The following is a 16,051-nucleotide window of genomic DNA, read 5'->3' as shown; positions in this document are numbered from 1 at the left end:
TCTGGGTTTGGACAGCTTTATAGAAAATTCGTAAGGCTAGGAGAACATCCAACTGCGTTGTTCTGCTTCAAGGAAGGCTGCAGTGAGAAAACAGGATTAATCAAAGTAGGATTAATCAAAGTAAGGAGGAGTCATCTTCAAGGCATGCTGAGTGATTGGGCAGGGGTGGAGGCAAGACACTGGCGGGGCGGGAAGTGTTTGCAATCGTTCCTATGGCGGAGGTGACGTGCTGATGAGAAAACCAAGCTGGCTTGCCTTGCGGTGTGGTGGCAAGCATCCCAGTGAGAGGGGCGAGACTGTCGTGTGAACTACAGAGGTCCCATAAGTGGGCCTGGGCCCGGGCAGAGCAGGGCCTCTGGGTGGGTGCAGGCCCCACCACCTCACCACCAGGTGTGATCGTGACCGTGGGCCAGCCACCTGCCCTTCCCGAAACTGAGGGCACTTGGGAAGCTCAGAGAGTCTTGTACAATGTGGAATGCCTCGTTCTTGCCTGATATCTGCTGAAACACGGTACCATGAGTTCCTTTCATGGAGGATAATAAGAGAGGACCCCTCCTGCCGCCCTTCCTGACCGTCTTCCCCTCCATGGATGGGGGCCTGTGCTAGTTTCACCCCAGAGACCACAAGGTCAACCAAGTGGAAGCTAAGAGGAAAAACAACCCATGCCTGACCTATTTTCCTCCAAGTTCTACTGAACTGTGTACCAGGCTTTCCTCTGCGAAGCATAGTGTCTTGTGTGCCTTTATTTTTACAGACGGTTTTTCTTCCTTTCTTTTTTCTTGAATGGCTACTTTTGAAGCTATTTTTAAAAAAGACTTTATTTCAAAGAAGGCCGTCAGAGGTTAGGAAATGTCTGGTGCTCCCTGCTGGGGGCCACCCTGCGTTGGCAGAAGGAATTCCTAGTCAGGGCTTGGCCCATGCTTGCCAAGAGTTCTCAAGGCGTTTCCCCAAATCTGAGCCCAGTCAGAATTCCCACAAGGGAGGGGATCGTCAGTGTGGTTTAAAGAGAGCCAGGCCAGCTGCCATCTCTGGAAATCACTTGTCACTTCTCAAAGGTCCAGCCCCACCTGTCCTGTGCTGGGTCCGTTGCAGGTGAAACGTGGGAGTGGTTCTTTAGGGCTGGAGTTGAGGCCACTGAACCCAACGGCAAGAGGGCTCCCTAAGAAGCCTTCTCCCCAAGCCCTGGGCACTCTGTGCAGGCTCCACCATGTGGAATAGGAGGGAGAGGGGTCTCTTGTGAAGCAACCTGGCAACGGAGGCAGTTTTTATTTAGTTATCTGCTTCATTTATCAATTCAGCCAGTGTATACTTTTGGTGCCTATATATGTAATGGGTTCTATGCTGAATGCTGAGGATTCCATGTTAAGTTAAACAAAGAGTCCTTACCCGGTGGAGGTAACGTGTGTGGTCTAGCTACCACAGTTCTGTCCAAAAGGGATTTGAAAGAGCTTATACACTTCATAGAAAACAATATGATTTAAACTTAGAAAAGTGGGACATGGAGAGAATAGGGGCAAATCAGATGAAGTCATGGGAAGGTTTATAGGTAGCATGCACGGCACAGTATTGGTCTAGTTAGTAGAGTCTGGCTACACATCTGACTTGGAGCTTCCTAGGAGTCAAAGCAAAGCGAGAAACAAGATCAGTTGCTTGATTCACGGTGTCCTTAAAATACGGCCAGGTCCGTTCTGAAGAACTCTTTGGGATAGATAATTCCGATAACTAGTGGGTGTTTAGAGGGAAACCCAGTGTGACAGGCAGACCAGCAGGTTGTGGATCCTGAGGCCCACGGAGGGCTGATGCTGTGTGCCCATCCCACCCATTAACCAGGGTACTTGTGGTTTTGCGAGGTGAGGTCAGCGGCAGTGATTGGTGCCAAAGCTGCCGGCCGCCCCAAACGTGGAAAACAGGATGCTGAGTCACTTCCAAAGGCCTACAGCATCCTGACTTTGCGTGCCCTTCACAATGGGAGCCTTGCACAGGCCGGTTGGCCCCCCGCTGTTCCAAAGGGTGGTCTCAGAGCAGGAAAATGTTAAAATTAGGTCTTACATGGGCCAGGGCTATGTGTGTATGAGGCCCTCAAAATCTGGACGCAGATAGGCCAAGAGGAACTTGGGGCGAGCACAGCTTCCCATCAATTCCCAGGAGCCCTGATTCCTTTTAGTGGACATGGAGTTTAGAAGGCCAGGGTGGTGTACTTGGTACTATTGGAGTGATGCCAGCCTCAGGCCCTCTGTGGGCAGGATGAAGGGATGTGTGTATGTGCACACAAATCGATGTTTATTTCTGTATCTATTTAAATATGTTGAAAACCACGCCTTCCATTCTGATCCAACACCTTTAGGTTCAGTCTAATTTTCTCTCCATGTTTGTGATTCCCTTCTCTAAGGGACACATGGCTCCCAATTGTCCCTAAAATATTTACCTGTTTGATCAACCCCCCTGTCTGCAACCAGCCCCCCATCTCTGCGGCCACCTCTCCCCTGCGTGGATGCCTTCCTTGCCCCGCTCACCATCAAACACCCTGGTGTGGAGTACCACACCCCCTCCCCAACTCAGATGCCCGGCCTTGCTCTGCCCACCACATGGGTTCAGGTCTGAATTGTTGGGGAAGAGAAATGGGCTGTTTTGATGCTGTGTTTTTCTGAGGTGTCAACGCAGCAGAGGTCCAGTGCTCCAGTCAGACTCCTGGTTCCGCTCTGGTTTCTCCACTGCTTGACTGTGTGAACTTGGCAAGTGACATAACCTCTCTGAGCCTCAGTTTCCCTATGTATAAAACACGGATGGGTGCAGAGATTAGGTTCGGTGACAAGTATAACATGCTTTGCATGGCACTTTCCCAAGATGTTCATTAGTGTCACGTTCGCTGCTGCACACTGATGGGGGTCGGGACATAGAGAGGTCATAGCCCCAGCTCTCAGGACACTCAGGGTGATGTGGAGGAGTTAGTTGTTGTGTGGTTTGCAGCACCTGGTTGCCAAGAGGACCCGACCACCAGGTGACTGTACTTGCACTTACGGCATTTACGTGGTGAGTCTTATTTGTCCAGTTCCCTGTGTGCAGTGAGCGCCCAGTGCGTTCCAGCAGCTCAGAGATGACCAAGGTGCGTTCGTCACGAAATGGCTCTTAAGGCTGGAGAGGAGGACAGCTCGGTCAGGTCTTCTATGAGTATTGACTTAGAATCTACTATATGTCAGGCACGGAAGAGAATTTTGACAATTCTGTGTGTCTTGGTCATTGAGTCCCATTGTGAAGTTAAAATACAGCGACGTGAAGATAACTCACCACCAAGTAGGTAAATAGGTCTAAGAACACAGTCTGGTCATCGGGTTTGGGCTCCTCTGACTTAACCTCTTAGCCTCAGTTTCCTCACCTGCAAAATGAGAGAAGGTGCTATAAGTGCTGGAAGGGAAGAGCCAATGGCTGGTAGCTGGCGGGGGAGGGAGAAAACATGAAGTTGGAAGATTGGCGTGACGTGGGGAGGCAGACACGAGAGGGAGAAGGCAGTGAACAGAGACCCAGATAGAGTTTCTGGGGACAATGACATAGGTAGTGGTACAGCAGAGAGTATGTAGAGTATGGGAGAAATAGTGTGAGAGGTAATACAAGGGAGGTTTTCATTAGAAAGCACGTTTTGTGATTGTGTTATAAGCTCCTTGAGGTCAGAAGGTGTCCGGTGAATGACATTCAGATTAGCAACCTATAAGGACTAATTGTGGCTACCACAGGAAGCTAGCACCAGAAGTTTGGGCTCTAATCTGTAGAGAAGATCCCATCCTTGCAAGTCCTGGAGCTGGGCAACCATGTAACGAGAGCTGTGGTTAGGGACAGTGCAGGTGGGGTACAGGCCGGCGGTCCGTGCCCCAATTGTCATTAGGCTGAAAACTCCCAGAACTGTGCTGTCTCACACCAGAGCCTCCAGCCACATGGGGCTAATCAAAATTTAGTTAAAATTAAATCAAGTGACAAATTGGTCACACCACATTTTAAGTGTTTTAAGTGTTCAAAGGCCACCTATGGCTAGTGGCTTCCTATGGGTCAGCACAGGTGGAGAACAAGTCCGTTCTCTGGGACCGCACTGCCCTGCAGGCACATGGAGTCCCGAGCAGAGAGCCAGGCACACTGTGGGGCCTGGGGGTGCATGGCTCTCGGGGTTGAGCAGAGCCAGAAAGGAGTGGGGACTGAGGGGCTGGGAAGGAAGGGGCCCCTGGAAGGGTTAGGACTTGGCCACCAGTGAATGGGGGATGGAGCTACATACCAAACAAAGGGCTAAGGACCTGGGACAGTTGGGACAATGCGTTTTTGGAATTTTCGAGTTGTTTCGAAAACATTTCCTTCGTGTACGTGTTTTTTTCTGGCCGGCAAGTTTGTCTTTGCTGCCATCGCATTTCCTGCACAGTGCAGCCTTTCTGCCTTCTGCCCTCAAGAAGGGGGCACAGAACCTGGTATACCAGATGTACAAAGGAAGGTGGCACTAGCTCTAGCTTCCACAGACGGGGCCTGAGGGCTCTCGGGGGGGCCATCAGGGAACTATCCTAAGGTTTGTCAGGCCAACTCAGGGCATATCATTTGCTGTCCTATGTGTGCAGGAGAAAAAAACCCCTGCTTTTGCGAGCTTGCATAGAATATTCAGCTGCTTGCTCCTACCCATTGGAGGAGAGCTGTATAGCTGGCTTCAGAGAATGTCTCTTAGTGTCTGACATACTTCTGGACATTCCTTCTCTCTGAGAGAAGCCTACGCCTTCTAGCCAAACAATACATGCCCCAGCAGCAAAGACATTTGTAATGAGCCCTGCCAGCGTTTCTTGCCTGTGACCCCGTTCCCTAAGTATAGTGCCCTGCAGAACTGGAATGCCCCTGTTCTCAGCATCATGTGTTTAGGGGAACAATTTGGGAGTGCCAGCCGATAGGTGTGTCAGGTGCATTACTTGTTATGCTCTGAAAAATGGTGTTTGGAACGAGGCTCTACCGATTGCCTTGCTCGGTACAGCTTGGGGTCTTTGTGACTTTGGAGCATGAGGTCGAAATGAGGGAAGACCCTGTGGGAGAGCAATGGAAGGAATTTTCTGTCTCACCTGCAGTCCTCTTAGCCTACTCCACATCGTAAGTCTTCCAGCTCCTTTACATCTTTAAAAACTTCACTTTGGCTTCCAAATCCATCTAAACCATCGCCAGTAGTGGTTTTGAGCTAGATCCGTATCCATCCAGCTTTACCTGCTGCTACTGTTGCTGCAGGTCAGACCATCCTGCCCTCTGACCTAGAGACTCTGCAGGAAGAGCGCTGAACGTGGAGCCTCTCGATCCAGTTCTGTCCCTTATTAGCCATATGACCACAGATAAGTCATTTATCTTTTCTGTCTTGGTTCTTTCATCAGAAGAATGGAATTATAAGAATTAAGAGCAAAAGCGTCGGGGCAGGCCCTCTGCAAACTGTAAAGCACCATTCTGATTGACGGTATCATTGACTTAAAACAACACTCATCGAGTGCCTATGGTATACCAGGCGTTCAGGTGCTGGGAACTTGTTAGGTTGACAGCTTGGTGGCTCAAAGATAAGCCCAAGCTTTGGTTCTTAGCTTTGCACGTTCTGAAACTTGAATTTATTACTACACTCAGGGATGACCGAGTTCTGAGAAACCAACTTATACTGACCAAATTATAAGAAACTGACTTATAAACCAGAATAGACATTTATGAATTCAGGGTGGAGCCTTTTACAACAGAGACCAAATCCTCTTCTGTCCACTCTAGGGGACGTGTAACATGCTCTTCCAACTCTCCTCCCCGTGCCCTTCTTTGTTGTTCGTTGATCCTTCAAGGCCCAGATTTTGGTGATGTTTCTTCCAAGGAGATGTCCCTGGACCCCCAGGTAGGGCTGTTCATCCCTTCTGTGTGTGTGTGTGTGTGTGTGTGTGTCCACCTGTGCATAGATGCACAATCGGCAGCCCCCTATACATCCCTCTTCTGTGCATTACGTTGAGGTTACTGTTCTGTGTCTGTCTGTCTGACTGACCCGTGAGACCGTGTCCGTTTCATTTCTGAATTCCCAGGACTTAGCACTGAGCAGGCACAGTAAATGTCTGTTCCTCTAAATGGAATGGATGGAACCTCGCTTGGGAGTGTTCAGTGGCACCCACCTTCTCTATGGTGACAACTTTCCATTCGTTCCCTCTTTTCCTAGAATTATCAAGTCTGCAGGACGAACCACAGTCTACTGAGCAATCACCATGTAGAGCCGAGTGCAATCGAAGGTTCACTTTATCCACGTGAAAGTACTTCGGTTCATTTCAAGCAGTCCAGTCAATGTGGAACTCTTTAGAGCAGGGGTGTCCAAACTTTTTTCAATGTTGTTTACCAAGGGCCATATGCGGTAAAATACACAAACAGCCGGGCCACTCACTCGAGGTAAAGTACGTATTGCCTCACCTGGTTTATTTATGTAAACTAAATATATTTTTGGAATTTGCTGCGGGCCAATTAAAAATGGATTGCGGGCCGCAGTTGGCCCGCGGGCGGCAGTTTTGACACCCCTGCTTTAGAGCCTGTACTTGAGGCACATACTCTCTGATTTTGTGTGAAATGTAGTGTCAGAAATCCTCTAATTATACCACTTAAATAACTTCCTGTTTCCTCGTCTATAAAATGAGTACAGTAATTCTGGCTCAGTCAGTCTACCTGGATGAGTTTCTAGAAGATCACCTGAGTTGACATTCGCTAGAGAGCTTTGTAAACAGCAGAGCTTATCAGAGGTCTGATCTGTCGTCATCATCGTTATTATTGTCATTTCATAGCGTTGTAAGCAGGGCTGCTTTTCAAGGGCAGGGACACTTGTGACTCTGAAAGTATTTGGCAGAAGATGGGCACGTGTATTTATCTGCTCACCTGTTCTGCTGCTGCTTCCAACAGGGTATTATTTTGTTTTTTGACCTGGCATGACCTCCCTCCATTGTACCTAATTGTGTGTTACTCTCCTTCTGAGTTTTTATTGAGTGTGTGTTTTTATTGGTGTTACCTTTCACCAGCAAAAAACATTTATCACGCACCTACTATGTGTAAGATATTTTCATGAAGCCTATGGGAGAAGCCAGTTTTCTCTGTACTGTCTGTCACTGTGAAGTGCAAGGGGGTCTAAACCCTGGCGGTGTGTCAGAAGCACCTCTGGAACTTTTTAAAAAGCAGATGCCCCGACTTACTGCAGGCCTTTCGAATTAGAATTAGTTAAGGTTAGGCCTGGGCATGAGTGTGTTTTAGAAGTTTCATGGGCTCTTCAAATGCTTAGCCAGAGTTGGAAATCAGGGCCATGGGCGTAATATTCTGTAGTACCATGTTTCTACACCTAATATTTTCCTTTCTCAAGGAATTAAGTTTCTAAGTGGCATGGCACACACCCAGACCACCTGACCATATAGCCTTTCCTTAAAAAGGATCATGACTTTTGCCCATGTGGATAGTGGGGCAGGCTTGGCTTAGTTCGTACCGCACTCCTCAGGCTGCAAATATTTGGCTTTTTGAATGAATGAACAGAGAATTCTGTAAGTGAACAGCAGAACATACACATAGTAGAACGTCAGTTAGAACCCAGAAATGGAGAGGCCCAGACCAGTGTGTTTTATTTTCTGAAACTTCAACATGCACCAGAATCCCTAAGGGAGTTGGTAAAAAACGAGGCCCCCCCTGGAGATTCTGTTTCAGGAGCTTGACTGGCTTCCTGCGTTTGTCGTGTAAGAAAATCATGCCTGCCTTGCAGAATAGACGCCGTGTCACAGCTAAGTGCCTGGGACAGTCTCTGCCACATGACAGGTGCTCAGGAGGGGACAGTACAGTTGATGACATGTGGCTTCTTGACCAGCAGGGCGGCGCCGCCCACAGATTTCTTCAGGATTCCCATTCAGTCCAGAAGGACCAGAGGATGTGGGCAGGGTGATGGGGTGGTCCCCCCAGGCCTTGTGCTTTCCCCAGGGCTGGTGGGAGAACTCTGACGCGGAGGCCTCTCTTCCTGAGGTCCTGTTTCCCTGAATGAGTCCTTCCCTCTGTTTCTTGTACACAATGCCCTCCCTTGCTGGGAACAAGCACCACAGACAAGTTTGTATTCTGACTTCTCAGTGACATGCGCCTTAGCAGAGCAAAAGGAGGCGACGGCAGGGTAACGGTTCTGATTTCACTCTGGACGGGTAGGGACGACGGGCATTCCAGGGGTTAAGGTGGGCGTGGGGCACACAGGTTTGGGTCTACTCCCGTCTTATAAAGACCTGTGCTCCTGGGCGAGCTGTAGTTTCCTCAGCTGCAAAATAAGGAAAATTGGAATATGTGTCTCACTTAATTTTGTGAGGATTAATTCATCATTTGGGAGCTGGGGAAACAACCTGATAAGACCTTCCTAGAAGTTTGTGCTCAGTGCTGCTTCCTTCATGAGGCGCTCCAAACTCCTCCAGTTACATGGCGGGACCCTCCTAAACACTAGAAGGGTGCCTTTCTTACAGAACATACCCCATTCTGCCCTGCATTGTGGTCATTCTTAGCCTTCATTTATTTCACCAGCTGAAAGAATATCAGAACGTACATATAATAGAACATAAATTAGCACTCAAAACAGAGCTGCTGGCCAGCTCCTGCCAGGTGGGTTTTGGGGTCTCTTGTCTGGCCCTCTCAGACCCGGGCCAGCTTGACCTCTGCATCCGGTCTTCTCCCGAGCACCTTGCGTGCAGTTCTCAAAGCTCCTATATGTGTGCACGTGTGGTGCTCTCTACCTGGAATGTCCCCCCACAACTCCCATTTGCTGCCTCAAGTAGCGATTAGCATGACTGAAGAGTTTCCAGAATGTAAAATGTGCTTTTGAAAGTGCCAAATAACTGTGGCAGCTGCCCACAGTCACCGTTGGGTGAATGGAGGGGGACTGAAAGAAATAGAAATCCTTCAATATGTCTGTCGATTGCAGCAAGAATGAAGTCCTCGATGCTTGCGTTCTGGGACTCGGCGGCCAGCTGTTTTCCCTCCCAGTTTCTAATACACACCCTATTGCTTGTTCCCGAGGCCTACAAAACAGCCGTGGGAGGAAAGTGATTAGAGGAACTTCAGCTGTTTTGCTCCTTCTGAATGGCCCTCTTTCATGAGGATGTGCAGGGACAAGAGCCTTTTCTAACCCAAATATCAGGGGAAGACAAGAGTTCCGCAAGCGCCCTTTGCTCTCGGGGTGGGAACAGCATCGGAGGACGAGGACCTCCTCGCTGACCGACTCAAGCTCTTCTGCACCTTTCTGCTTTCTCCCGAGTGGGTGGCAGGCCGGAGCTTCGGGCCAGTCAGGATGTGACTCCGGCAGTCATGCACCTTTTTTATTTTACCGACTTCTGCATCTCCCTTCAGCCACCTGCTTGCTTCTGCTCTTCCGAGGTTTCCAGCCCCAGTTAGTACGTATCACCAGCTCTGGTTCCTCTTTTCCTACCGGGTATCTGCGTCTGGAGGCTTCTGGCTGGCTGTGCTCTGAGGGCTGGGGTGTTTGGGAGGAGCAGCGATGAGGTGTTCTTCTCTCTTCAGTGCCTTGTAGAAACGTTAGTCTCATGTCACCTTCTAAAACGGCAGAAACCAGTGTCTTTGAGACCATGTGTGTACGGTGGCGATAACCGTGATGAGGATGGGGGTTAGGAGGGCAGGGGCTGCATTTGTTTCAAATTGCCTGTCAGGATTTTTCTTAAAGGGATGGAGAAAACAATTAAGTTTTGTTTGTCTGGGTCTGGACTTCTCGAACTTCAGTCACTCTTTTTAGGACTCCAGCATCTTTTGGGAGAAGGCTGGTTTTTTGGTAGCAGGGACAGGTGGTTTGTGCTTCCTGGCCCCTGGGTACCTAGGACAGTGTGTGTGTCACTACCAACGTGAATTTGTTAAAGGACTTCCTTCCCTGGAGGGGCGCCTTGAGACTAATGAGTCGGGGTACAGTGCCTCTCAGAAGCCTGGCAAAGAGAGCCCCACGAGTGCTGGCAGCGGGAAGTAGTGTTCATGTCAGCCCCCCAGAGGATGCGTGAGGCTCTGGGCCTGCAGTGAGCTCGAGACACAAGACGGGAAACAGGGTCACGAGGAGTGTCTGCACCTTGTTTTCATAAATCCTGTGCCTGCCCCTGCTCTGCAGCCTCGTGGCCCCGAGAGTCATCTTGTGCAGTCAGCCTCGTGCTGTCTCCTCTCACTGCCTCCCCAGACGCAGGGCGATGGCACAGGCTTGAGAGAGGGTGTTCTCTGGGCTTCCCCGCAGCTTCCAGTCTCACTCTTTCCAGTAAACGCCTGTGACCAATTCCAGGAGGAGGACAGACGCTAAGTGTTCTGGGGCCCCATCCATCCAGCTCCCTGACTTCATGTACAGATGGGAGGCTCTGAGTCTTTCTCAGCCTCAGGAAAACTGAGAAACAACTGGCCTTGTCAGTGATCACGGGATAAAACCAGCCTATTCTTTTGCATTGTTCCCTTTCTTTCCAAAGGAAGTGTAAGGGAAACCAAGGGGAATTTTGGCCCATGATTTCCAAGGCAAAGGTCACTGTTAATGGCTGGCCGTTTCCAGCGTGCTCAGGTTTCTGGTCAGTATGGGTTTTTTCTTCTTTTTTTTTTAAAACTCGTGAACAAAAGAGGTTGATGTTGCTTTGCAAAGAGTTTCCCCAGCTGCTTCGATGAACTGATTGTTGTTTTAAGTTTCGTGGGTTTTGAAGTCCCTTGCACAGCTCTTTCAAATTTTGATGAGAATCAGTAGTAAGTGAGCCGTGTCTAAAACAGAATCGTTCTGAAAACAAACTTGGTTGTAAAATTTTAAGGAAGGAGAGGGTGACAAGTTTTAAGGGTGGAAAAGTGTTGGGTGATTCTGCCGCCTGCTGAAATACAACAACCTGGATTTAAAATTGGCCAGATGGGCGCTAAAAAGCTTCTTGCCTTTCATGGGTGAGAGTGAGACCGCAAAGAAAGGATGCTTCTCATTTCTTCCATTATTTATAGTCCTGGGCTCCTCAACACTTGAAACTTGCAGCACAAATATATGACTCAAGGTGGGAAGGATGGCTTGGCAGTACATTTGTGATAGATACTAAATGAAGAAGTGCTGTACAGATGTAAAGTATTGGTATTAGGAAATCTATAAAACTAGTTATCAGTAATTCAGTGGCCCAAATAAGAGCGGCAGAACTAAACCTTATTTTTTGATATTTGAGCAGTCACTATTTTTAGCACGGGAATTCAACCAGGAAAAGAACAGATTTTATTGTGGACTTAATATTCTAGAAGATAACCATTTTTTCCGATTCAAGGAGCTGCTGGCTTAAATGCTAGTTTGTGTGGTGAGATTTCTTACCACCTTTCTTATAGATTAGACTTAGCAGAGTTTTTTTATTATAGAATTAGAACTTCTAAATACTATCGTTAGATGTCTGAGGCAAAGAAGACCTTGCTTTCTTATATTATAAAAAATGTTCTTGTTTTTCTATCAGGAATTGATTTGCTTTCTATTAAAACAAGAAAAGTGCTGCTTTTTCTTAGAGATTTTCCCTTTAAATCATTTCTATGTTAATTGGTTGCCCAAGGGAGAATTAATGATTTTTACAGTTCCCTAAAATTTAAACTGTAATCTTCTTTCATAAAATTAATAAAAATAAAATGTATTTTTTCCATTATAGCATGTAGTATATGTTTTGTATTCCTTTGAACATAAAACAAAAATTACTATTTTAAAAAGTTACTACTTGCTCAATATTGAAGATTTGGAAGATACTAAGAGGTGGAAGAAGATAATCATAAGTAGCCCAACCCTCACAAAAACACTTAATAATTTTGGTGTATTTTATGGGTAATTTTCAGAGTTCATGGTGTTTGAATAATTGGTAATAATTAATAGCTAATATGGTTTATCAATTTATGGTCTTAATTTCTGCATAAGCTAAAGATTTTTTTTTTGATGGCCAATTTATGAACGTGAACTTTTTTTAACTGTAATTTTTTGTTACAAGATGAATATAAATCATCAGCCTGTCGTAATCAGAGATTCAGTCTCTATTTTTAGAAGATGTTTTATTACAGTGAGATCTCTTTACCGTATCCTGCAGAAAGGAGCTCTTGGCCCTGGAAGCGCCCATGTAAACCTTGGGTGTTTTAGCAGATGTGGTATTTCATCGTGCGCACTCTCTAGCAACAAGCTCGTAGCAAAGGTTTGGGGTGAGAAGTAATATGTGAAATTATTCTAAAAGCTATTTTCGCCCATTTGAATTTTACATGCCATTTGTCCCCACTCCAGCTTTTCCTCTGCAGCACGTCTTTGCCCACTTTCCTCTGAATTCCACCCTAACTGTGCTCTGGTTTTATTCTTCTCAGCTTAAGTGAGAGCTTTTTCATGGTGAAAGGAGCAGCCCTCTTCTTACAACAGGGAAACAGCCCTCAAGGCCAGCGAAGTCTTCAGCATCCCCATAAGCACGCAGGTAAATTGCTGTTCTTGCCTTGGAACTTAACTTTCCGTGCAGCTGGAGGAACCTCCATTACTGGTAGTGAGCTATTTGTTGGTTTTCAAGGCCAGAGAAACCCGGTTTTGTATTGACTGGTACAGGTAGAAGCTCTTTTCTTAAGCAAGCAGGCCGTGCATATTTTCCAGGTGGCACAGAGAGAAGTGACCCTTTTGATTATACAGGTCTACCTAAGAAGTAAGGAGGTCACAGTTTGTGTTTGGATGTAAACATTTCCTACTCACAGTGTATCAGTTACCGGCAGATTTTGGGTTATAGGATGACTTTTTAACAAGTGCGCCAGAACACATTATAACCAGATGTTGTCCCCTTGAAAACAGCCCCCTTGAGTTGCTATATACCGAGTCTAGGGACGCTGTCATTTCTCCAAGCATTTGGAAAACTCTTATGTAGAGAATTTCCTTATGAGCCTTTGACATGCCCTAGGATGAGAGGTCTTTATTTTCTTTAAATGGTGGGTTTGGTTTTGGGAAGTAGAAGCGATCCAGTGGAGATCAAACCTAGTATTAATTGAGGTCCAAACGCAAATAACTAAGAAATACCTGTAAAGTCATAAGACTGGTTTTTCTAGGTGACTTGACTCCGAAACCAAAGGCAGTTTGAAAAGGGATTCAGAAAACACTTGCTTACAAGTCAATCTTTGTAATAGGTGGGTAGCCTCTGCAGGCGCTTCTTGGACGGGCCACACATCTCTGAATGTGAGCTGGACAGGCCTCTGACACTCAGAACAGAAGGTGAAAGAAACTAGCAATTAGGGCCAGTTTCTTGTCACTTTGATCGTTTTGTGTGTCTGGCCACCTCAAAGTTATCCAGCCTCATTTTGGATCTGAGCGCCTAGGTTAGAATTTCGTATCTTACAATTTATGGCAAACCCCAAGGCTCAGTCGATATTTTCACATAGTGATATTTATAATCAAGATTTAAGTCTGTTTTAAGCAGGAAAATAATTGTCCTGCACACAGAGGCAGTGTGGTTTAGGGAAAGAATGTGTGCTTTGGAGCCAGACAGACCTGCCTTCTGATCTCAGTCCCGCAATTTACTGTGCTGCTGTCATAGTCAACTTCTGAGCCTCAGTTTTCTAATCTTTACAATGGGCACCAAATACCAGTACCTCAGATAATACGGAATTTAAAATGTATGTAGGTAATGTATTTACCTCCTGATAGGTGCTCAGTGTGTGCTAGCTATCATTATTACTACAATGACTTCTGGTACAATAAAACTGTAAACAAAACTTTGAGTCTTAAATTTGCTAACGGTTTTGCCCTGTAAGGAATTTAACCATTGTTCATGTCTTAACCATAACACATACAACAAAGCAAATGCTCAAGCTTTGATCACTAAGTTTAAAATGTCTCCATCCTCTAATTCAAACAAATTTTCATACTATGTGTGAGCTTGGGGAAGTACGTGCAAAACCATTTTGTAAAAACCCTAAGTCAGGCTGATTTGTGCAGCTGTTGAGTGTACGTGAGAGTAGGAGGAAAGCCACTGGCTTTGTGGATTCTGCTACTGCTGAGATCTGGAACGGCCAGTGAGCTCAGAAAGGCAGACTGCTGACTGTCCCAGGACTCTCAGTCAATGACCCTGGGGCAGGCACAGACTAGACTTTATGTCAATTCCCTTTTTTCCTAGCATTATCGTCAAGTCCCATGGACAACCCACAATACCTTTATTAACAACCTTGCAGAGCTGAGTACATTCGAGGGTTAATTCTGTTCATGTAAAAGTAATTCAGTTCATTTCAGCCAGTCCCGTCGATCTGAGACGCATTCTAGAACTTACACTTCAGGCTTATATTCTCTGATGTTTTTGCAAGTGCTTAGTGAACATTTCAGCATTTAGAGACTATGTGTAGATGCCCGACCAGGGTTGGGATTTCTGTCTTTCAGCAATTCCACATCTCCATGAGCAGTCCCACTGAAAGAAGTCTGTCTGTGTAGGAAATGTCCCTTTCATTTAGGCTCTCATCAGACAAGGAGCTGGGATGTGCTTTGTGTGTATGCTTCTGTGCCTCGGAGTGGATGGTGGTGGGGCCCAGGCAAGCCAAGAACCAGCCGTGCTGGTTATGTGCCATCGTGGCATTGGTGACATGACAGGTGAGGGTGCTGTTAGGTGGAGGAAGGGGTGGGGAGCCCGCGTCCTCCTTTAATGTGAGTCCTGAGCGCCACGTCATTCCTTAGAGAAAGTGGTGCTGATGCCGGGTGTTGGCCACTGTGGAATCCTGTAAGGGACAGGACAGACAAGAGGGGCCGCTTTCTAACGGTTTCGTTCCTCTCTGAGGCAGGAAGTACAATTCGGGCATCACATGTCAGTCTGCCCTAAAATTTAAAAGATGCTTTTGCAAAAGGAATGAATCCAATGTATTGATCCTTCTGAGGTTCTAACTGTGATCTATAAGGTAATTTTTTAAAAGAGAGAATTCTATTTCTATTAGCGTCTTGCACAAATGGAAATTTATACAGATTTTCTGAGTTATTCCTTGCACTTTTCTAGGTCAGCATCTTTACAGATGAACCTTTTCTTCAGAAAGAAACCCATGCAAACATTTTTTTAAAAAGTTTTCAATTACCATTGATATATGACATTGCATTAGTTATAGGTGTGCGACATAGTGGTTAGACGTTTCTATAACTTATGAAGTGATCCGCCCAATAAGTCTAGTACCCATCTGACACCACACGTAGTTATTACGATATTATTGACCATATTCCCTATGCTGTACTTTACATCCCCGTGACTCTTTTGATAACTGGCAATTTGTACATTTTAATCCCTTCCCCCTGTTCACCCAGCCCTCCAACCTCACTTCTATCTGACAGCCATCAATTTGTTCTCTGTATCAATGAGTTTGTTTCTGGAGAAAAAAAAAAGTATAAGTTAGGGAAAAAGTGGCATTAGAGTCACACTTGCTACTTACTAATTACAAAGCTCAGGTATGGGGGCCCCTCTGCATGAAACACACAGCTCTTCTTTGTTCAGGTGGCTCCTGCATGGCCACGGAGACTCACCCCCCCTGAGAAACTTTCCTCCCCTCCTTGCAGCCCAGAGGCACCCCCTGGGTACTGGGCCCACTTGGAGAAGTTCGAAACCTGGCTCTGGGTCACTGTCTCTTTTAAATAACCAAGGGGGAAAAAATGGTGTGTAATTTTTAGAAAGAAAAGGGAAAATGATAGATGGCTGTCTGCTCAAATTATTTCTCCGGGCCCTCAACATGTACTTGGTTTCAATGGAGTCCCGTAAACATTTCCCTTCCCGGTTGTGGAAGTAATGTCTGTTTGTTGCAGAACATGCAGAAGAGTTGAAAGAGGAGGAAGTATACCCGCTCCTTTTGCTCAGACCAACTCTTAGCACATTCCCCACTTCAGCCGTTGTCTGTGGTTTCTGAAAAGTAACGTTTGCTTGAATTTAACACTTCTCCTCTGGGCTTGTCTGTGTTTGCTCAATTTTATATTTAAAAACCAATGCTGCGAGGATGCCAGAAAATAAAAGCAACTTTTAAAACTATGGCAGTGAGCTCTCTGTCACTCATCCACGTACACTGCAGGAGCGGAGTTAGAGAAGGTGGGACT

The 16,051-nt window shown here is 46.5% G+C and overlaps 1 protein-coding gene across 5 annotated transcripts in view; it reads left to right on the top strand.

Annotated features, from left to right (window-relative positions):
* SSH1 (slingshot protein phosphatase 1) overlaps positions 1 to 16,051 on the top strand; it is a 55,289-nt gene that overhangs the window by 13,052 nt on the left and 26,186 nt on the right. For 4 of the 5 annotated variants that reach the window (XM_019757476.3, XM_019757478.3, XM_074321788.2 and 1 more), the window contains one exon: positions 12,334 to 12,437. In XM_019757476.3, the coding sequence (XP_019613035.2) occupies positions 12,334 to 12,437 (104 nt within the window). Of the gene's footprint in view, positions 1 to 9,265; positions 9,405 to 12,333; positions 12,438 to 16,051 lie in introns of those variants that run through there. The other variant, XM_074321790.2, reaches the window with a different exon arrangement.

This window comes from Rhinolophus sinicus, chromosome 9 (assembly GCF_057876585.1).
Source record: "Rhinolophus sinicus isolate RSI-liver-muscle chromosome 9, RSI-T2T, whole genome shotgun sequence".
Lineage (NCBI taxonomy): Eukaryota > Metazoa > Chordata > Mammalia > Chiroptera > Rhinolophidae > Rhinolophus > Rhinolophus sinicus.
Note: the sequence above shows the minus strand (reverse complement) of the source record. Positions and strands in the feature narration are given on the sequence as shown.